General features: G+C 41.9%; 1 protein-coding gene across 18 annotated transcripts in view; it reads left to right on the top strand.

Annotated features, from left to right (window-relative positions):
* caska (calcium/calmodulin-dependent serine protein kinase a) overlaps nt 1-23,814 on the top strand; it is a 166,250-nt gene that overhangs the window by 60,205 nt on the left and 82,231 nt on the right. For all 18 annotated transcript variants that reach the window (XM_026144194.2, XM_026144191.2, XM_080290968.1 and 15 more), the window contains exons 3-5: nt 14,915-15,020; nt 19,571-19,648; nt 19,801-19,873. In XM_026144194.2, the coding sequence (XP_025999979.2) occupies nt 14,915-15,020; nt 19,571-19,648; nt 19,801-19,873 (257 nt within the window). The remainder of the gene's footprint in view (nt 1-14,914; nt 15,021-19,570; nt 19,649-19,800; nt 19,874-23,814) is intronic.

The following is a 23,814-nucleotide window of genomic DNA, read 5'->3' as shown; positions in this document are numbered from 1 at the left end:
CAAAGAATTTTATTCACTCAGTCTTGTGTTTAACCCTTTAAAGACTGAACCATGAAATAATTGCTGGAAATTTTTAATTTTCATATTTTAGTTTTTCATTTATTTGGATTGTTTATTTAACCTTCTGACATTTTTTTTAATCACGCTAATGATGTAGGAATCTCAGAAACTCATGTATGAAGTATGATACACTAGGCATTAAGTGGTTCTTTAGGTCAATACCGGTCCGTGAGTTGTTTGGTACCGGGACGTGAGAGTTGAGGCTCGGGTGTGAAATTTATGGTTTTCAGGGTTTTTATTGTTAACTCAGTTTCCCTGAGTCTTTTCCTGTGTGTTATGAATACATTTTCTATACATTTTCATGTACTTTATATTTGTTTTGTAGTTGTGTGTCTTATTTTGAAAGAAATATTTACACGTTACCATAGTGACCAGAGAGCATTAAGATGCAGAGAGGAGGATGCTACTCTCAGTGTTGTTGGAGGACGCTGCTAGTAAAGTTACACAATTACACAGTAAATTCGTGTTTATGATATTTACAAAATACCACAGTTTTTGTCTTGGTCGTATCGTTTTATTTTGTTGTATTATCTGCAACACCTTAAAGGCCGGTCTGTGAAAATATTGTCTGACATTAAACCAGTCCGTGGCGCAAAAAAGGTTGGAGACCGCTGCTCTAAGCGATCAGTGTGAGCAACGGGCAGAACGATTACATTCTCTTCCACTAGAGGGCAGTACTACTACCTGCTCTAATAAAATGGGTTGCCAACTGCCAGTAAAACAGAAGAAGACAAAGTGGAAATTACATAATAGTCATGCTGTGAGTCAATACAATGCAAAATAGCAATAGATAAATATTAGAAAAGAAAAAGTAGTCAATCTGACCTGGGTCCTGGAGAAAATTCAGGCTGAGATGAAGGCCCTAGCAAGAGTAGTGGTCAGAAGCAAAAAAGGTATACTGGGGACAAACCGAGACAATTCCACTATGCCTGGTGTGGGGGAAAAATTGTCTATATGCTTTTCGTGAGATTTTTGTTGGTGCCGTGCCGTGTGATTTTTCTAATGTGAAATATGTGGTATGGCTTCAAAATGTTGGGAAACACTGTCGTAGAGGATGTTCTGATTGTTCTCTCTAAAATTGTGTGGTCTTTGTGAAGTGGCCCTACAGAAATATGAATATGAAAATATAAAACTGAATTGAACTGGGTTATTAATTAAGGTTAAAAGTGTTGCGTGTGCTTTGTAACTGTGTATTACTCCATATATTGCCACTGAAAGAGCTGGCAAGTCTTTGATTGGCCGTGTGACCGTGCATATATGCTATGCTCTCGAGACAATTAATGATTCTCAGAGCGGCTTTACTGCCACATTACGCAGTAGCCTTCTTTACCTCGTGTAATTCATTCTCACTGATCTGTGCTACATAATCCAGCGTGAGACGCTGTAGTTTAGTAGAGCTTCAATACAGCACACATAACATGCTCAGCCAATTGTGCAGTGTGACTTTAGAGTGTGACTTTTAAAGTGATGTCTACAGAAAGCTGCAGATCTCACCTTAAGCAACTGCATATTCCAAGTCTGTGTTTGAGTCTAGTTTTGTGACAGTAACGCATAATAGGTTTAATAAACCTAAAATAAATAACAATAATCTAGCAAAGTGAGGAAACAATGGCAAATCTGAGAGATTTAAAGAGAGAGCAGTGTGTAGGTCTGGTCTCCTAATGAGAATCTCACATCCTTTTTTTTCATGTCTCACCCTCTTGTTTTACATCTAAACAAGTGTTACTTCAGAAGAAAAGATAAAGAGCTTTTTTTCATGTTACTGACTGAGTACAGGCCTTCTGTTAAACTCAACAAAATTATAACACACATCTAATTGAACAGTTAGTAAGTCTTGCAGCCAGTTAGAAAACAAGCCCCACAATGAGATTAAAACAATGGAAAACAATGATTTTAAAAATTAATTTCTGTTCTACAGTACTGTGCACCAATTTTGTTACACTAATATATCCACACATGCATATGTAAAACGTATCACAACTTAGCTCTAACACTGGTTGTTTGCTGTTAGCTCTAAAACTTTGCATATTTCAGTCAGGTGTGCAGTGTATTCACTGAGGCCAAATCAGAAATACTTTCAAGAAGCCATTCTTAAAGAAGAGAAATGATGACACGCCAAATTACACAAGAATTGGACTCAAAAGCAGTGACAATGGGTCTTTTAAGTCTACAGCTATCTGTAAAACACGTTGGACCCCCTATCCGGTCGTTAAGTGATGACGTGACGAATCCTACTTCCAGGCCTAAAGTAGTCTGCGTTTAATATGGCTTTTGTGTTGTTAACATGTTTAATGTTATGTATTTTCTTCTATTTGATCTCAAAAAGCTCCTAAAACAGTCACTGATCACTGTTGACCTCCCTCGGCTTTTATTACCGCTAATCATTTATTTAAGCTCAGTTTTTAAAACCTTAGGATGTAATTACAGCCCAGCCCATGCAGCAGTATATGAATGACTAACCTCGTATTGTGGATGGATTATCTCAGTTGTTCTCTCTGGCTGAAGTTTGGTCCTTTTACAGCATCCTGCCATGCGATTACATTTGTTCCTGATCACCGAGAACACTCCCGTTAACTTTTATTGAGTGGAAAAAAAGTTAGCTTGTTTATATTATGCTAACATAGCTGTGTCGCTAGCGGTCACGTAGCACATCATTATATACCAGCTAGCCAAACTTCAGTAACCCTACAAACGTCACTGCTGTTTAGTTTTCTGTCTTCATTTATGCTGGAAGTGATAGCAGAGCTGTACGTTTTAATTTGTTTCCAAAACCCCGCAGTCAGGACATGCTATATTGTATTTAGATAGAAGCTAGCGAGCTAACTCTGTTTTTGCCTTACATACTATACTATTTGCATTTATGTTTGCATGTCTAAATAAAACACAGCGTAAAACCTTTGCACAGCACTGTGCATCCCCAGCAAACTTAAAAAAAAACAAACAAAGCATATTTCCAGACATAAGACAAAGTTCGATAATTAAATATCTGCCTGCCTTGTTTGTAGTTACACTTCTTGCATGAATATACGTCCTCCTGCCTTCTATGTAAATAAAATGGTTAATATGCAATCCTGCCATCCCCTCCTTATTCTAATATGACTCCATGACTTTAAATGCATTCATGAGCTGTTTAGGAGGCAGCTGTTCTTGATTTGACCTGCTATCTCCTTCTGTGCTTCACCTTTGAGCTTCTCTACATTGGTGCTGGCTGGTAGCTAAATAACTGTCAGCTTTCACTGTTGTCTTGAGCTGCTTCACAGTCCATCAGATTTTTCAGCACCAGCTGCTTAATTGAAGGTCAGTGCCTTCGGAATGTCAGGGCACTTTAGTCTCAATTAGGTTGTTTCCACAGTTCTGCAAATACAAGTGTGCCAGGAACAATAAAGAGGAAGGCGGACAGATTCGGAAATAGAAAAAACTCAGAAAGCAGTAATTTCATGGCATTTAATAGTGTTTGAGCATAGACAGCCAAGGTCTTGATGCATTCTCAATCATCCAGGAAAGTAAATCTCCAAAAAGTTGATTCTCTTCATCTGGACGTAGCGTTTTGTGGGAGAAATCCTTCATCACTCATCCAAATGACTTCTTCAGTCTCAGCTGACTGCAGGTTTCCCCAATCTTATAAACAGTACATTTGCATACTGACTGAAACCAGCCCACTGAAGGAACAATGGGCTGGGAGGTCGGTTCCTTAACCTCCTAAGACCCGAACTCTTCCACGGCATGCATTTTTAATTTCTCTTTGATATTAGGGCTGATTGGGACCTGATGAATGTAAAAACGAAGAATTAGTATTTTATTTATTTTTTACCTAATTTTTGTTTCTGAGAAAAATGAGAGCCACTTATGAGGATATTCGTTTAAAATTTCAATAGAACAGTAGCAGTATAATGTCCTCGTAAGTGGATATCAGGCCCTTGTAGAGCAAAATTGAGTATTTTGGTCTAAATAACCCAAAATGTATGGAAGCCCGTTTCCGCCACTAAAAAAAACCAGGATCCATAACTCAAAATTTCGAGTTATTTTCTCGAAATTTCGATTTATTAACTCAAAATTTCGATTTATTAACTCAAAATTTTGAGAAAAGTAACTCGAAATTTAGAGTTAGCGCTGCCAATCAGTAATCTACGTGAATGACGTCATTTCCTTGTTACCCGGAAGCTGAAGCCCTCAGCTACAAACGCTACAGCTAAGCTACCGGTATTACATCCAGTCGTGAATCCACAGATTGCTGAGTGTTTTCAGCCTGGCTTCATAAATGATGAAATCCCTGTGTTATTAGCTGAATCACATGGTGTTACTATCAGCAAACGTACTCGCGAAAGCGCCAATTTGTTGGGATCCGTTTTTGAGTGTGCGTTCCTCTGCGCCATATGCTTCCGGGTAACAAGAAAGCGACCTCGTTCACGTATATTTTTGATTGGCAGAGCCAACTCGAAATTTCGAGAAAAGTAACTCGAAATTTTGAGTCATATTTCTCGAAATTTCGAGTTACTTTTCTCGAAATTTCGAGTTATGGATACTAGCTTTTTTGTTTTTATTTAGTGGTGGAAACGGGCTTCCATAAAAATGTGATGTCCACATATGTGGACGCCAGATCCTAGGAGGTTAAACTTAATTATGCAAATTCTCATGACCATTGATCAACAACCACTGACCAAAACCCACTGATCAAAGACCACTGATCAATGGCCATGACTACCAGTCACAGAGAGTTGGGGAACTGACCTCCCAGCCCATTGTTCCTTCAGTGGGCTGGGAGTGGACTCATGGATTTTTGATTAGCTGTCTATGAAGTCATAAATTTGAAATACCAAAAAAGTAAAGCACAGTGAAGCTGAATGAAATTATCACTAGTATTCAGGATTTAGTCAAACTGTTTGTGGTACCAGTGGTTTTATTTTGTTTCACTGCCACTTTGAATATTGTAAAATACTCTCTAGATCATGTCCTGCTTTCTCACCTGGCACACGATTGAACTAAGTTGGTTTAAATCATAATCATAGAGCAGAAGCTTCTCCGGGAGCCTTGTTATGTTTTTACCTGCCCTGTGGTATCCCACAAAGGTCCTCTTCTTTTTTCGTCATACCCGTTCACACTAGGATCTAGTTTTAGATGACGCAGCTTCCTCTTTCTTTGCAATGAGGATGGCACCTGGTTCTACCATTGAAGTCCATTAACTCAAAGTCAAAGTGGTCGCTGTGAACTTAACATGACCTAAAACCCTGGATGTCCTTAAACCTGCACAGGAGCAAAACTGAGCTTCTGTTATTTAATAATTGGTGACGACCTGTGCCACTGATTTATACTTTTACATTTAATCTCTGGATTTAATTTAGACTGTGTAAGTAGTAATAATTAGTTCAGTTTGTAAGGCCAGTTTCTGTTACAGCCAGGTGGCCGGTGTGTCGTGTGGGTACAACCACAGACAAAACATGGAAACAAACTTAAATTTAACCAAGGGTGAGATGTTTATTATTTAGGCTTAACACAAGGATACAAAATAAGGGAAAAAACAGAATGCGAAAGTAACCTAAACTGTGAAAACTACACACACAATAAATACACACGAGGGTGACGAAGGCAGTGGAAACACACGGGGAGCACAGCTGGGATGAATAGACTAATGACACAAGAAAAGGCAAGACTGAACACACTGAACACAGGATGAGAGACTGTCAAAATAAAACGGGAAACACGCAGACACACAGACTTGACAATGGGAACATGGAGACGAAACACAAAGACATGACCTGGGGAAGAAGGGAGCGAGGGACACGGAACGAGAGTGAGATGACGGGCTGGGCAGAACACATGAACAGACGGGGGAGACATGAAATGAAACATGAGGACAGAAGAAGGAGACGATACACAGACATAACTTAAGGAACATACGAAGAGGACACTACAGACTCGCACAGGAAACAGGGAATGACACACTGACAAGAAAACACGGATCATAAGTCTAATTTAACTTGGAACATAACCAGGACTAAACTCCATACTAACTGTAAACACTAGAACTTGAACTTTTCCCAAAAATACCAAAAAGGGATCAAAAGTACAAAAGACACTCAGATTTCTCGGTCAGTGACCCAATACACTGACAGTTTCTTCATGCTCAGGTTTCCAAGATGAAATCATTCCTTTCTTTTGAAGACCTGCGGGCAGTTGAGCTGTTTGAACTGTGGGAAGAAAACATAGCACAAAAAAGCTTTTTGTTTTTTTTAATGTCTGTGATGTAGAGTAACAGAAACGAGCGGTGTCTCATCTTAAAGCCATGATTCCTCCTTTGACAAAATAATTTTCTGCACAGCCATTGATGGGCGTAAATGGACCGATTCTTCTCTGTGCCGTTTTTCTCTACTTGAGCACTCTAAGCACTTCATACAACATGTGTCATTCACACACACATGCATACAATCACTTTTTTTCACTTTCTACCCAAGGTTCACACTGATGAACGCACTGAGAACAGCTCAGGTAACATGCTCAAGGGCACCTTGTCATGCAACCTTGTATCAGTGATTGAAGATGCAAGTCCAGTTTACCCAGTTTGCTAAACTTTAGAGAGGGCTTTTTGATTGCAGCATTAAGTGCAGTGTCGTGTGACCCAGGCCCCTCTGCATGCTCATTGCATAGAAAACCTAATTATGTGGCACAAGATGCTGTCTGACAGAAAGTGGGACATCTTGTCACCCTAATAGCTTCTGAATAGACCCACCTATCTGCTGCTGGTCCTCATATCCGGCAGCTGATGTTGGGGGGCATAAATCACAGCAGATAATTGGACACCATCTTAATCAAAGTTCCATCAAAGGATGAGCTACCTGGAGTTTTCCCATGTGTTTCTATCCTAACATGACTCCACGATGCAGTGGGAGAGTGGAGGGTTTGGAATGGTGAAGGGCCTCTGTGTGATTCCCTGAGCGTGCAGCACTACTACAAGATGCTCTGCAGCGAGGGTTTCTGTGGGGGAGGTTTAGCACAAAGCTGTAGCCTTCCCCTTTATCACAGTCAACTTATTTTTAAACTGAAGATGTCTTGTTAAGCTCTGAAGGCAGCAAGGGTTTCTGCAAGTTCTGCTTTTAATGCCACTGGCAGCAAATAAATCACTCATATCCAGCACTGTGTTTCAGACTGATGATTTAGAAACTGGGGGTATGGTTAGCCATTGTCCTATTCTTCATACACAGCATCTGCTACCACAGTTATGGCATTCACATAGTCAAAATAGATCCTTTACATCAAGAAAGGTTAAGGAGGGGGAGGATTTATTTGAGAGATCGCCCATTATCAGGTGTCATTACTCAGCACATGCTCTCTTCTTTGCCATCTCTCTTCTAACTTTTACTCACAGAAGTGAAAAAACCTGGCCTAAACGATCACTAAAAAGTGTGTGCTAGCTTTCTGTCTGTGTATGTCTGCACTCTTACAGTATAATACATGGTTAGCACGCTCCCTAGTCATTCATATCCAGTCGCAGCCTCTCCCCTGCACTGCTCAGGAATCCATCAAATACTGCGCTCCCTCCAGATACCAGCCGGCTGTTCTCATTGTTGATTTGTTTTTATTCTCCCCCCATCCCACTCCCTCGCTCTGTTGCCTGTAGAAATCAGAGCAGTTTCACTTGAGCGGGCGTCTGTAACACAGCACCGCAGTAATCAAGCCGCCTCGCACGTACACGCACGCAAACACCCTGCACACAGCTCAGACCAAGGGAAGTGGGTCAAATGGTTCGTGTCTTGGCAATGGATTGGTCAGCAGAGGCCTGTACAAAGACACACACACTAGCACACTCACACACACACAAGCTTATTTCTCTTCAGCCTGTCCGGAGGTCTGTCTGATGAATAGGTCAGCCCTCTGAGGGGAGGAGAGAGAAAAGCAAGCTAGAGAATGAGCAAAATTCATCATGTGCCATCGCCTACTCACTTCCCTCCACCTCCTTTCATTTTTCCACCTCCCTGATTCCTTGTCTACCCCCCCCCCCCCCCCCCCCTCTAATCTTTCTCTCCTGTCTTCCTTATCAATCATAACAGCTTCAGCACTGCTTGTGTTTTGATTTTCTTTCCCCTTTTTTCTTTCTTTTTTTAATAAATCGCCGTGACTTCTTGTCCTGAGTATCTGCAAATGCGCAGTTGGGACTCAAATGATGCACACATGCTCACATACACCTACTACTCTGTGTGTTGTGATAGCAAAGCCTCTTTTCGATGTAGACTTTGACTCCCAGCAGGAGGAACAGGGGTCACTGAAGATCACATCTGTTTATCACCTCCTCTTTCTTTTTCTTTTTTTACTTGGAAAAAAAAGTCAGTCAGTCCACAGCTAGCAGCAGTTTGTGTGTGCACAGGCACTACATGTAAAACTGTTGGAGTAAGATGCATTTCCCGACTGTAGGAAAAACATTACTCCAGATGTTTTTCCAAATTTCCAGTACACTCAGGCTCAGGGAGGGGCGGCCATCTACTGCGACTGGTTGGGTGGAATGGGAGGAAGACAGGACAAAGACATGCTGTGGAAGAGAGCCAGAGATTAATAATAACTATTGATTAAATGCAGAGTGGTGTCTGATGTACAGTGAAAAGGTGAGCGAAGAAGCAACTGACAATGCATCATGGGAAGCCCCTGTCAGCCACCAGCATAGGTGTATTGGAGCGTAACAGAGAGAAATCAGTCACTAGATCCAGGCCTAGATATGTGCTTTGTCAAACAGGAGAGTGTTAAGCCTAACCTCAAACAGATGGTAAACAGGAATCATTATACCCACCTGCTGGTGCGAGCCATGCTTTTGGTGGTTGTGACTGGGTGTGGTTTGTGGTGTAGCTGCACCTCATGGACCAGGTGCTGCATCCACACAGTCATCAGCGAGAGACCGGTGATCAGCATCGCGGAGCACGACGTCCGAGCGGCATTGAGGAGAGTGAGCACAAAGAAAGTGGCGGGGCCAGACGGCATCACCAGCCGTCTGCTGCGCTGCTGTGCTGACCAGCTAGCAAGTGTGTTCACTTCCATCTTCAACGAGTCCCTGGCGAAGTCCGCAGTCTGTGGTCCCCACATGCTTCAAAAGATCCACCGTCATCCCTGTGCCCAAGAACAGCAAACCCTCATCCCTGAACGATTACCGGCCAGTTGCACTGACCTCGGTAGTAGGGCGATCGTGGCTCAAGAGTTGGGAGGTCGCCTTGTAATCGGAAGGTTGCCGGTTCGAGCCCCGGCTTGGACAGTCTCGGTCGTTGTGTCCTTGGGCAAGACACTTCACCCGTTGCCTACTGGTGGTGGTCAGAGGGCCCGGTGGCGCCAGTGTCAGGCAGCCTCGCCTCTGTCAGTGCGCCCCAGGGTGGCTGTGGCTACAATGTAGCTTGCCATCACCAGTGTGTGAATGTGTGTGTGAATGGGTGGATGACTGGATATGTAAAGCGCTTTGGGGTCCTTAGGGACTAGTAAAGCGCTATATAAATACAGGCCATTTAATGAAGGTGTTCGAGAGGCTGCTAAAGAGAACATCATCTCCTCCTCCATCCCAGACACCACAGATCTGCTCCAGTTCGCCTACCGACCACCTACGACAACTGAGGAAGTGCAGGGTCTCTCCAGAGATCCTCAGGATTTTCTATGCAGGCGCTGTTAAGAGCATCCTCACACAGAACATCACATCCTGGTTTGAGAACAGCTGTGTGAAGGACCAAAAAGTTCTTCAGAGAGTGATCTGTACAGCTGAACGCTGCTGCAGAATTGCTCTCCCCCCGCTTCAGGACACCTACACCAGGAGCGCAGATACTGAAGGACCCGTCCCAACCTGGCAACAAACTGTTCCAACTTCTGCAATCCGGTAGAAGGTTCCGCATCATCCGGGCAAGGACAGAGAGACTCAAGAGGAGCTTCTATCCCCAAGACACCCCCCCCCCCCCCCCCCCTTCCCAGCTGTTTGTGCACCTATGTTTTTGTAACCTGTCCGTGCAGCAAGGCCAGCACGGACAGGTTGAAAACCTCAGTGCACGTATGATTGTATCAGTGAGATCAGTGCAGGAGCTCAGAGGTTCCCCTGGATTACGGGGGGGGGGAAGGAAATTTACTGCTGATGCAGAGGTTTCTGAGTGAGCTACGTTCATCTACTGCAGCAAGTGACACCCGCTGCTATAGATAGAATAGCATTTCACACCAGAATATGGTGTGAAATGAAGTGGAGCTGATGCATTGTTTGGGAGGTTGTGGAGTAGCTTTAAGCTGGGTTTGCTGTTTATGGTATAAGAGTCAACCTCAGCATAGAATGCCCTCCACTGCTTTTTCATTTCCACACAGTACTTTATTTACAGCTGTCCACATGAACCATTTTAGCTCTTGTGGCCTGCTAAGTGTGTGCTACATGAAAGGAGAACTTCGGACAATGCCCCCACCTGATTTTCCTACCACTTCACTGAGTTCATGTTTGGGGAAATAGTGTATCTATTTATCTGAGGCACTGGAAGAAGCTTGGGAGAGTAATTAAGATGGGTTCAGGAGTTTCATATGCCATTGATTTTAATTTCAGTATGTTTCCATAGGCCCACCCTGTTGCCTTTACAATTTTCTACACCTTATCTGTAGTCTTATCTTTCCACTCTGTTTTTTGGTTTTTGTTTTTATTTTTACATTTTAAGTCATTAAGTCTTTTACTCTGTCCTGCCTCACGTTTACACTTTGGATCGTTTAGGATCGATGGCATTGTTCCACCTTGCATATGCACGCATGCACGCCAAACTTAACGAATTAGAAGTTTCTTCCTTTAACTTTTTTTTCTTTGAGCTGGATAAAACTGGTGTGACAACAGCTGTTCATTTGATTAGGCAACTTCTGCAATCTCCAGCAGGAGTTACAGTGCCGGGCATGAGCAGCCCAGTTCATCAGATGACATTAAAAGTGGCGGACCGCATTGCCCTTAAGGTAACACTTATCCCAGCTTTAGCGGCATTAGCATCATGTTAGAGCTAGCTGACGCGTCGCGCCTGTCCTCCAAGGGTTGGCTTAATGTTGGTGCTCAGGCTCACGGCAGCACAAGTGGCTTGTGGCTTCAGCTCCGAGCTTAATTAAATGTCACTGGATACATGACGGAACAATACGCTAACTTTTTGTCATAGCTGGGGTGTGTGGGTGTGTGGTGATTGTGAGCTAGCTCATGACATCTTACCAGAAGCATCTACTCAGCCTCGCCTTTTTCACCATATAGTCTTCCTGTCCATAAATCACCTCCAGCAGCCACAGCTGGGGAAATATCTCACTGGGGGGAATATTTAGCTCTCGTATACCACATACTCGAGTGTTTATATATAGGCTCAGCTTAGCTGTGCTTCAGTTAGAGATGGATCTTAACAGTTAATACAGTTAAGTGCTCTTGATTGAGACTGTGCTCATGCAGAAGGGTTACGTACATCATGCATATTTCTCTGGTTGGCTTCAACCTTCAGAAGCTCTCAGAGCAGCTGCCAAGCATGACTGAATAGATCAAAGGAGCGGGAAACTGAATGGAGGGACGAGAGAGCGAGATAGAAAGAGATGTTCAGATGTTCATACTCAAGGCAAATCCCCATTGTGTGTCAAATCCAATTTCATAACCTGCAATGGCAGAAACAAGCGGTGAACAAAACACTGACGTGTCACGTCACCTTTTAAGCTGATACAGCGAACTTATTAGCAGATGATTACGCAGCCAGCGACACTGCCCACCTGATGAATGCAAATGTTCCCTCTCTTGCCTCTCACTGTGTCTGCGTGAGTGGCTTTGTGGGGCTTTTTCACTAACGGCAACTATACAGTGATGTTGATATTTATTTTCAATTTGCCATCAGAACCTGAGCAATTCATGTCCATGCAATTTTGGTAGCTTAGCTGATGAGAGTTTTTAGGATGGATACAACGACACAGTGTTTTAAGGCTGTTATTCACTAATTGCCTCATTTAGATTCATGATTAGGCAGAAGGAAAAAGGGGTCATTAGCGAAAAAGCCTAAGGTTGTTCATATTTGCCTCACAGATTTGGAGCTGCGCCTGATTTGAATGGCACTGGGGAGGGGGGTGGGGGGTCCAAAAAATATCTTCAGGCTAATGATGATGAAGGGAAATGAAGCAAGGAGAAGGAGTGTGTGAGATGCTTTTCAGTAGCCACTGTGTCGTTTAATTTTCATGCAAGTCCCCTTTTGTCCGCCGATATGCTGCAGATTCATGTCTACCTTCCATCCTTGCTCCATCCCATCTACATGACAGAACCATTTTCATTTGCAACAGACACAGTGACAGAATATTGATTGTCTGAGCTGTTTTTTCTCCTCCCTGTGCGCATCATTCTTGTCAAAGCTTCCATCAAATATCCAGTTGTCTTTTTTTTTTTTTTAGCTGTTCTTAATCTCATGAGGAGGAGGGATTTGTATGGTTGTGGGGGTTTGTGGGGGTTTTCTTGTTTTTTGGTTGGCTTCTTTTTGTGTGTGCATTTTCTTTTGTCTGTCATCTCTCCCCAGCGGTTCCTCTAAACAGCCAGCCCGCATTGTTCTTTTCAGCTTCAGTAACCCTCTCCATTAACCCTCCTCTTCATTAGGAACCAATTAAAGTGGTAGATGCTCATTGCCAAGCAGCAGTAAGAGGATGTAAAATAATGGGATAGATACAAACTGCACTGCACTTGAACCAAAGGAGAGCAGAGACTTACCAATTTGCCAATTTCTGGAGTTCAGGCCAAATGCAGCAATGCATTTTCTATGCATTTTACACAAGTTAAGCTACATAACTTCCTCTGGGATTCTGAAACCATGATGTAGACAAGCTCACGTCGAATGCTGAGGCAGAGAGACGGGAAAGGTTCAGTTACTAGATTAATGTAAGACAAACAGCCATACGTGTCACAGAGATATGTGGTTCATAAAAGGCATCTCATCCCTGATAAGAAACGTAGAACAAAGGGGAAAACACATCCTATACATTTCTCTCAAAATGCTGCTAGTGGCATTGCTCTGCATGCCAGCAAGGTGCTGGAGTAACCAGATGAGATGGTGTTCACTTTTCATGGTGAAGCCAAAGCAGGCAGAAGAAAACAATCAACTGGTGACACCATAGCACCTTCACACATATGCTGCAGCTGTCACTTTTATCAGCGTTCAAGATAGAGCCATATGTGAGAATGCACATGTGCACTTCAGTGAGATCATATCATCAATCTTTTAAGCCACATGACAACAGAGCAGCTAAATGTCCGAGCGAGCTAACGGTGACTGGCGTCTCCTGTGCGTTCTGTCCCGACAACAATCCTATACCAAACGGAGTATTTCCTTTTGAAGTTTCTAAGGAGTTTTTTGAACTGGAACATGGATCCAACTCCAACTTCTCTGAGCAAGTACTTGGTGACAGTGGAAAGGAAAACCTCTCTTTTGATGTGCAGAACCGATAGAGGAGGGGCAGCCACCTGCTGCTCACATCAGTTGTAACTACACTGATGCCACCTAAAACTTGGAAATGTTTAATGAGAACAGTCACCACTCTAGTATTATAAAAGTGACAGAAAATAATAAAATATATCCCGTTTTTTAAGACTAGGTTCTTCTTAAATTAGCGTGGCCAGAGGGCAAAATCTCTTCTACTTAAATGGTACTTCTTAGGTAGTACAGCTACTCCTTTATTTTCCATGAGTCGACACAGAAGATGGATCTGCATGTTTGATTTGACACAGTTTTTACATCTAACACACGCCATCCCATTTATCCAGGCTAGGTGTCGCCACTCAGACAACACCTTCAAACCATTTTTTATTTTATTTTAAAGTTTTAAAAAAATGTATTAATTTTTTTCATTTGTAACCACCAAGACTGCTTCAGAGAATTCTGTCTTCTGTGTTGATGTGTCATCAAAGGAGAGGTGGCAGTGACGGTGGATGTGACGTCAGTTATAAATTGGTTTACAGTCAACTTTGTCACATGGTGGCGTTCGCCAGGCCCCACATGGCAGTTATAATGGAGCCCTCAGTCAAGCTCAGGCACCCACAACAAAATTGACTTCATCAAGAATGCAGGCTGTGCACATTCAGAAACGGGCTTGTCACGGGAGCTAACACCCACGCCTGAAACACGTAATTGTGAGGATAACTGGTGTTAATTGGGAAATGTACATTGCGCATCAGTAGGATGTGCAAAGTCAATCATTGTTGGTCTTTTGTTTTGTCTTTACATATTTAGATATGTAAAGTGTTTAAAGAAAAGTTTCCTATCAGTCACATTGACAGAGAGATCCATGTGTCCATACGCAACGGTCTCTGTTTTTAAAGATCATCATTTGCTGCATGCTTTTGATGTTAGAATCAGCACACCAGCAGAGATCTGGAGTCGTGAGCAGGAAACACAGGCTTCAGAAAGTTTCTGTGCAGCCTGTTGAGGGCAGAAGGTTAGGCTGTATATTACATGTGAAATATGTGATCAAAGAGTTTTTCATTTTTACTTTTTAATGAAAACCAACACCTACTGAGTTGTCACTTTCAGGCCTGTGAAAGGGCAATATGAGACTTGATTTACAAAATGCTTTGATTTTACTTGAGGGTACGCAGCTGATTGGTTGGATGGAATTGCACGCGAGGTGGTGTAATTTTCAAAGGAATCACAGGGTATCAATAAGCTGAATACTGTGTGTCTTGCTCTTGATGCGGGGGGTCTAATTTCCCCCCTCAAGTTGAACCCAGTGTGGCCTTTAGTGAAATAAAAAGAACACCCCTGTCCTAAATGCACAGTTGTCTTCAGCTGCAAAAAGTATTGGCCTAATGTTACACTCTGTATACAACACTGCACCACTTCTGCTCATCTCCAAACTCTCTCTCTCTGTCTGTTCTCTGTGTTTTCAGATCTGAAGAGGGAGGCCAGTATCTGCCACATGCTGAAGCACCCCCACATTGTGGAGCTGCTGGAGACCTACAGCTCAGATGGGATGCTCTACATGGTGTTTGAGTTGTAAGTCCCAGGCTGTGATTCAGCAAACACACACAAAATTCCTCACACCAACACATATGTAGGCTGAAGATAGGTAATGGGGGACGGGTGTCACAGTGGGGCACATCTGTAAGAGAATGCGTAGTGGGGATGGTACAGAGGAAAGAGGACACAGAGCAGAAGGATGACAGTGTGAGGAGGGCGTGGAGAGAAAGTGAACCCTGCAGTGGTTTTATGTAATCAAAGCTGATATGAAAAAGCTTGTTAGATGAGGGGTTTTTTGTGGGGGGGCAGTGTGCAGAGGATGAGTGCAGTCTATATATATATGAGGGGAGGGGGGAGAAAAAAAAGATGAGATTAAGATTTCACACTTGCTGCTACTTCCAGCTTTTCCAAGAGCTGCATCATCCCCTGGAGCTCCTCCCAGCCTGCTCCGTATCTTCATCTTTCTCCTCTTCCAGAACTAATTCCTTTATCATTTAATTCTGTTATCGCTGAGCAGGCGAACGCTCGGGTTTCGTGCGTAGTTCTATCACATGGCTTGGTGCACCGGGAGAAAACTTTCAAGGATATGCAGACGAGCGCCATTTAAAGAGATTTTCATGGTTTTTGGAGCTCATTTGCACACACACACACACACATACACACACTGACACGCTCATGAGACCACAGGCAGATATCGGAGCGCTACGGGCCTTGGAGAGGGGAATGGATATGGGAGTAAATGCAGTGGATAAATGTGGAGGGCCTCGTGCCGCTCTTTTTCTCAGGTCTCACTCCTCACTAATCACAGAGGCTAAAATGTGAACGTGGTGCGTAATAGGAATGCAGAAAAATATGGATGTGCTGTAGCCAAGTCCTACATCAGAGTCCTGTTTAATTGGCACAGAGACTAAGTGACAATAAAGAATAGGCTTCCAGTAATTGGGAACAGAGCAATTATGAGAGACGGGATCAGCTGTGGCTAAATGGCCTGGCTGCAATTGTGTGCGAGTTGTGTGCATTTGATGATTGTCATTCCATCATCTGTATATGTGTGTGTTTTTTTTTTAAAACAGCCACCTAAGGAAGACTGAGCCTGTGCGCAAAGGCCTAATTGCCTTAAAGTCTGCTCCCAGCAGCTTAATGATCGCGAGCGCACCGCTTTCCTGTGCATTGAGACGCTGTGGCCGGAGCCTTGTTTCAGCTCGGTTGAGGAGCGGTCGTTTTTAGAGCCGTGCTGTTATTGTGAATCCCTCCAGAGGGCTTTCATGAATGCATCACCATTACAGCAACAGCTCCTCCTCCTGAACACTTGGATCATAGTGGGGAGCTCCATGCAAATGCTATCATCACTGTGAAAAGAACATGATTGCTTATGATTTACAAAACTGAACCTCGCTTTAGCGTGTAAACTATAAAAGTAACCGATTTCATGTGACAGTCAGCAAAAATCCTTCATTTCACTCATTCCCATCCAAATTCATTCAAGAGAATGAATGTGCACCAATATGGAGTTTTGCCTGTTTTCTCTATGCATAAGCTGCAGAACAAGTCTAGTCTTGTGATGTCAGAGCACGTGATCTAACCTCTTGTTCAATGGGAAAATCTAAGATGCAATTTATTTATACCAGATTTTGGGAAATCGTTTCAATTATTGGAAATAATTTCCCCGTTCACAAATTTGGTTATAGCAGATTAAAAAAAAAAGTATAACAAATAGCTTAAATATGCTGACCAGTATGTAGCTCAATAAATTAGAATGCAGTGTGGCCAAACCAGGAACTAAATCTAATCTAAACTCTAAATAAATACAAGGCAGTAAAATCAGAGTAAAAATATTAATGTATTTCACAGTTAACTAAGCAGAAACAGAATAAAAATTCACTACACACACCCGTGTAAGAGTCATTACCTCCTCCAAGGATGTATTCACTGTTAGGCTGCTCGACATGACTGAATGTTTTTGGTAGTATTTGTTATTATGTCTGTAAACATGAGAGCTTAAAAATGTTTGAATGAATTCTGATCAAACTTTGTAGGTGTGTAGAGTGGGCTCATGTTAACAATCTATTTGTGTGTGCATTACATCCACTGAGATCTTCAAGGTCAGCTTCATGATTTATTGGTTAAAAATGGTCAAAAAAATATTATAAAAACTATGATTCTTGCAAGTGTGGTGTTGACTTATAGAATATACTGTATAAAGTTTGTCTTTAAACATAGTGTTTTTGCCTAGTTAGTTAGAAACATAATTTAGTGTAATATTAAATAATAATAATAAGTTATTAGTTATTGGCATCCAGTCATTTACAAATCTTTACCTATTATTCATTACCTACTCACAAACGTTTTTCTAAAAGTAAATACTGTTCAGAGTGTGAGCTGCATTGGTGGAAGTTCTTGTTTGATATTTGTTAGAGTTGTTCAATGAGATATGAAAGATATTCAGAAGCCTTGAATCAGTTTGTTAGAGAACGTGCTGACTGTCCACTGAGTGGTGTAGAAGGCTGTCAGGACTATCCGTGATGGATATCAGTTTGTTCAGTGTCCTCCTCTACATCTCTGCTCTGATGCAGACTCAGCAGACTACAGCAAAGTGTACGCAGCAGTTTGATGGAAAATCTCTAACATTTTCAAGAATCTTGACTTCTTTAGGAAATCGAGATGGCTCGTCGCCTTCTTCTGTACAGTCTCTGTGTTAGTCTTCCAGTACAGTGTGTTGATGTGCTGTCCCAGGATAGACGCAGGCTGTTGTGGGACAGCTGATCACCATCTCTCTGGTAGTTTTTACATTTAGAAGTATTTCTGCTACACCACGCCACCAGTAATGCTCTATATCCTTCAATTATACGTCTAGCAAGTTGTTGTTTTTCCTAAGTATTTGACAATCATAAGTTTTCTTATTTTCTTATTGTTGCTTGAAGCTTATCAACGTCATCATCCAGTCACTGATCCAAACTACCTGAGGCCCAACACTGATTGCGTAGAATTTGCTCATTAGGTACAGTCACCAGAGACTGTCTGCTGATGCAGACATGGACAGACTGCTCGTCATTCCTCTTATACTTTCTAGTGCAGTCTCTCCATGGAGAAGACAAAGAAAAGAAAACTGGCAGGCACAAAGTCTCCTCAGAGCCTCGTGCTTACCATTTGAAGATGAAATTTAAGTCACTTGTGGAGCGTAGCACTCACTAACATGGAATCCATGACACGCCTTGAATTCTTAGTCTATATGGCTATGGGTTTAACTGATAGGGCAGCTCAACATGGCTTAGGTGGAGCTGAAATCCCTTATTGGGACAGGAGATTCAATCCAGAGGCTCCTGAAAATACAATTGAGTTATTTATTACAAAGCGGTTTGTGAATATTTGCAGTGGAGCCTCTTTATATTATATTATTTAATTTTTATTTATTCATTTATTAAAGAAGTATGTCTTGTTCAATGTTACAAAAATCCCTGACATCAAGTAGAATTCTAATATTTGGATAAACACTTACAAACATTCAGAAAAGTCGAGTACTACAAACAGAAGACGTTCTACACAGGAAAAAGTAGGTGAAAATACAGCAAAAACGTAGACTGTATTCAAAAGATGGACATAGCCACCACAGCATCATTCAACGGTCATTTTAAACCGTCAAGTTTAAAGTTTATATGAATCAGATGTACTAAGTGTACGATGTGTCTGACTGAGAAACTCACAGCATGCTCATACGTTTGCAACCTGTCAGTCAAAAAGTAGCCAGGCGACAAATCACGACCTGCTTCACTTTCGTTTTAGTTTAAATAGGACATCGAGTGATAGATACGATTTAAAACTGGTGAATGAGACCATAAACAAATCAGGAAAGTCTTCACCGAGATCACAGGTCCGATTGTATAGCTGACTACATATTATCTTTTATATACTGTCTGTACTTGCTTTGATGTTCTTGGTGGGGTACCTGCTGAGCTAACCTTTTTTCATGAGATAAGATCGGCTTCATTTATCTCCGTATTTATCTGTTTATAGTAATATTTTATGGGTCTTTTACTGTATTTAAATATTCCCTCAGGGTTTCAAATAAGGTTTAGGTAAAATGTTTTTGTATATTTTATTAATCCCCTGTAGGAAATTACTCTCTGCATTTAACCCATTCACTCAGTGAAGCAGAGTATAGGGACGGTACCTTGCTCAGGGGTACCTCAGGATTTGAACCCCTGATCTTCCTACTGAGCTATCTCCTCCCCCAATAATGGTGCTATGAAATACACTTTTCTACTTCCTAACTCTTAATAGTTTCAGAAGAGAATGCTGAAGCATAGCAGAGGCTTACAGAAATATTACAAGCATCATAGCAGCTTTTTTTGTGCTACATGTAGGCGAGCTGGTCCAGCTGTGCCTACCTCAACTCGCAGACGCTAAACACAATTACTGCTACTGACCTGTTTCTCCCATTTCACCTTCACAGCCAATCACAAAGAAGCGCAGCACTTGAAGTTTTAATAAGAATAGCCTTTCCTTCTTACTTGTATTTGTGGCCTGACCTTCATGCTAGTCTGACCCTCTCTCACCGTGAGTCTCTTTCTAATTTCTGTGTGTGTTAGTATGGATGGAGCGGACCTGTGTTTTGAGATCGTGAAGAGGGCAGACGCTGGCTTTGTCTACAGTGAAGCCGTGGCCAGGTGAGATTTTATGGCTTTGATTTACTTCCCTGAAAGGCTTCCTGATGCTTTTTTAAAATTATTTGAATCAATATTTGCAACCATGATTTACACAAACACATAACTCTGATGTAACAATGACCTTGCACTTTCTCCTCCCCCCCCCCGCTTAGTCACTACATGAGACAGATCCTCGAGGCGCTACGCTACTGCCACGACAACAATGTCATCCACCGAGATGTCAAGGTATTTTTCATCTGCTTAGGTGTCCAACTACGAAGTGCAGCAGCCCACATTTGAAAGTTCAGTTGTTTCTGTTGTCACGTGTGTTTAAATGCAGTTTATGTTATTACATTTTCCTGCATTTTGGTGATGCATACTAAGTGATTAGACTTTTATCTAGTTTTGTCCAGTTTTGCTGTTTGCTAAATTAGAATTGTTGTGGCTCTGGATTGGCTTGTCTTAAATTTCCAATCCAGCTTAAATGGCCTGTATTTGTATAGTGCTTTACTTAGTCCCTAAGGACCCCAAAGCACTTTACACTACATTCAGTCATCCACCCATTCACATACTGGTGATGGCAGCTACATTGTAGCCACAGCTGCCTGGGGCGCACTGACAGAGGCGAGGTTGCCAGACACTGGCGCCACTGGGCCCTCTGAACACCACCAGTAAACAACAAGTGAAGTGAACGGGTGAAGTTTCTTGCCCAAGGACACAACGACCGAACCGGCAACCTTCCGATTACAAGACGAACTGCCAACTCTTGAGCCACGATTGCCCCGCTAAATACTTTTTGGATTGTTGGCCACGCAAAACAATTGGGTAGGTTGGGTGGTTGTACAGTTGACAAAATTCTTGACCTCCCCAAGTTTATTGAATCCTTGCAGCGCGGAGGCAAAAGCAAACATTTTCTATAAATGGGAATGGTGCAACATCAACTGTTAAACGTGTGACCGATTTATTTTTTTTGCCCATAAGTAAGTTTGCTAATAATGTTGGTTGAAGCTAAGAGAAGCAGTCAACGGAAAAAATAATAGCGCTGCTTTAAAACATTTTATTTAAATTTAAAAAACCCACAATGGTGGCGAGGGAAACAAAGAGTAACTGGCTTCTTTTTCACAGGCCGTTTCAGTGTTTATCTGTCTCACACACTCGACCAAACAACAAATACAAAATTAAACAAAAAGGTAAAAATCAAAATGTCTCTTCCAGCAAACATAAAATAAAAAAAAATCTCTGACGTAAAGTTAAGTCTTTTGTGCGCATCTCAAATAAATAAATGAATAATCCAAAAAGTAGCTATATTAATACTGAAACAAACAAGAAAAGAAGGTAAAATATTCCCTCCAAACAAAACGTATAAATTCTAAATGTGCAAATCAGTTTATATCACCTGTCGTCATTTACTGGACTGACAAATGCCGGTTGGAAAAATTTTAAATATCGCCCAACCTTAATCCTCCTACAGTGTTGGTCAGGTTGTGTACGTGAAACACATACACAGTAACTACATGGTGGGTCTTCACCCAATTTTTGCTTAAGGTCACATTTGTTGTTTTACTGGCTCTTTTTGTACGTTCACATATATTCAACCTTTTGGTGACCGTATTTACTACTCACCACGTAGTTTTTATACTTCTGAGTGAAAACACTTTCGACTGGTGGTGAATGACATTAGTTTCGTCCTGGATTTGACTGTTTGTCACCCATGTCAACTTCTCAATACACTTTCATTTTCACAGTGACAAGCAAAGTTTCGCATTCTTTTTTGTACTTCACACTAGGGCTGGGCGATATGACCCAAAATTCATATCTCGATATTTTTTAGCTGGATGGCGATATAAGATATATATCTCGATTTTTTTTTTTAAAGCCATAAGTTAAGAACAAAAAGAGAGTTCTTAGTCACACTGTGTCCCAGATGTCACACGGGCATTTTCTTTACATACAGCGTAGATGTACATGAAGAAATTACTCAAAAATAAATTATCAGCATTTATTAAATAATCATGGTCCATAAATAAAAGAAAACAATGTTGTTTTTGTGCATAACAAAAAGCTCACAATTGTGCAGTGAAAATGTAAACTAATAGACGCTGAGCATAATAACAAAGAGACAGATTTCACAGCTGCACCACAGGTGCCATTTGTGGTCCTTATACACACACAGTACGTATCACTCCGCGAGGCTCCTCCCCGGTAGCTGTAATCCTCCGACAATCCATCAAGCGGTGCAGCTCCGTAGCTTAGCAAAGTCATATTAAAAATTTTTTTGACAGATTGCTGAGCGCTGTGTACCACATAAAATCGGTTCGCGGTCAGTAAGCACAACCAGAATTCATACATAAGGCGCACTGTCGATTTTTGAGAAAATGAAAGGATTTTAGGCCGTGCAGCCCCTCCGGGCTGCATGTCGTTAGCGCGGTTAGCTCGCTAACACGTTGACGCCGTCCAGCCCCACGCACGGTAACTCGCTAATGGAGATTTTCCGCTTTCATCTTGTCATTGCCTGCAGGTGAAGCTATGGGGGAGGCGGAGTTGTGTTCAGTGAAGGAGAGGCGAGGCCGAGTAACGTTGCGTAGAGACAAAAGTGGACGAAAGAGGCAAACCTGCGGCTCCACAAGTATAATCATAACGTAACATAGACTATATCGATATAAACGATATTGTCACATTTTATATCTCGTATGAAAATATATCGATATTTTTAAAAAACTCGATATATCGCCCAGCCCTACTTCACACAGTTCATTAACCTGTAAGTCGTGGTGGGTCATAATCTGGGTCAGCCGCAGCATTATTGGCATTCTGGTTAAGTATGCTGTTTTGACAGCGTTTTGCTAGCTGCTTGTTTCCTACTACCTATCAACAAGCTCCGTAACCATTTCAGACCGGACGAGCCATTTGCTCGAGTTTTGAAAGCTAAGAGACACGCTTTATCCTGTCTTCCTTTGTTCTCTCCAACCAGTTGCGGCAGATGGCCACTCCTGACCTGGTCCTGCTGGAGATTTCTTCCTGTTAAAAAAAGGGGTTTTCTTCCCCACTGTCACCAAACGTTTGCTCATAAGCGGTCATATAATTGTTGGGGTTTTCTCTGTTATTATATATTATTGTAGGGTCTTTACCTTACAATGTAAAGGGCCTTGAGGTGACGCTTGATGTGATTTGGCGCTATATTAATAAAATGGAATTGACTTAAATGTTTGTCCATTTTTGCTCAGTAAAGGAGTTCAGAAGCTTAATGACACAAGTTCTCCTTTTTCAGGTTTTTCATTTCGTAATGCACCAAAATTTAAATGGATCTGAATGTGCAGGCGGCCACTTTAGAATCTCTTCTATGACAGAGCCATGTTGTTGGGGTTCATGCAGAATGTGGTTTGGCATTGTCTGGCTAAAATAATTAATGTCTCGCCTGAAAGGTGTTTGGGTGGGAACATATAGGTCTGCAAAACCTACGTATACCATTCAGAAGTAAATTCACCTTCCCCTGGTACATTCGCAGATGCTGGTGTAAGCCCACAGAGAACAGCTATGATTTCTAAAAGGAATCTTTAAAAAAAAAATGTATTTGTTATCGTCACGGACAGTTTTTCACTTTGCTTAGTTATCTTAAATAAACTCAGGCCCACAGAAGATGTGTTTCTGGCTCTGATTTATCCAGTCTACTTTTACCTTGCAGTCATGGATGCATTAAGTGACGTTCAATGACGGTGAGTTTTTGAGCACATGGTTTAATTTTAAGGTTGGAATTGTTTTCGGTCAATGCTATAGGCCACAGTCGATCAAGTGTTTCACAGCCTTCATTACAGAGTTTGGGTTTTCTTAATATTTCATTGATGTTATATACCGGAGATGATGAAATCCTCAAGTTTTTTTTTTGTTTGTTTGCGTTGATGAACCGATTGTGAGATTTTCCACTATTTGTTTTATCAGTAGTGCACAAGCAGTCGTACCCCTCTCCCAGTGAATGCTGGTATCAAATTGAAAATAAGGAAACATTTTTCACGTTTTAAACGTTTGATACGTTGTCCTTGTATTGCTTTCAAGTACATTTTGGGTTGTTATATTTTCCAAAGCATCCCAGTTTTTTGGGGATGGGATTGCACCAGTTTACCACAGTGCACTTCCACTATTATTCCCCCCCCCACATTCGAATCATTGGGGCAGTTCAACAGTGTAGAGCT

This window comes from Astatotilapia calliptera, chromosome 16 (assembly GCF_964374335.1).
Source record: "Astatotilapia calliptera chromosome 16, fAstCal68.1, whole genome shotgun sequence".
Lineage (NCBI taxonomy): Eukaryota > Metazoa > Chordata > Actinopteri > Cichliformes > Cichlidae > Astatotilapia > Astatotilapia calliptera.
The sequence above is the reverse complement of the archived record's forward strand: the minus strand, read 5'-3'. Positions and strand labels throughout refer to the sequence as shown.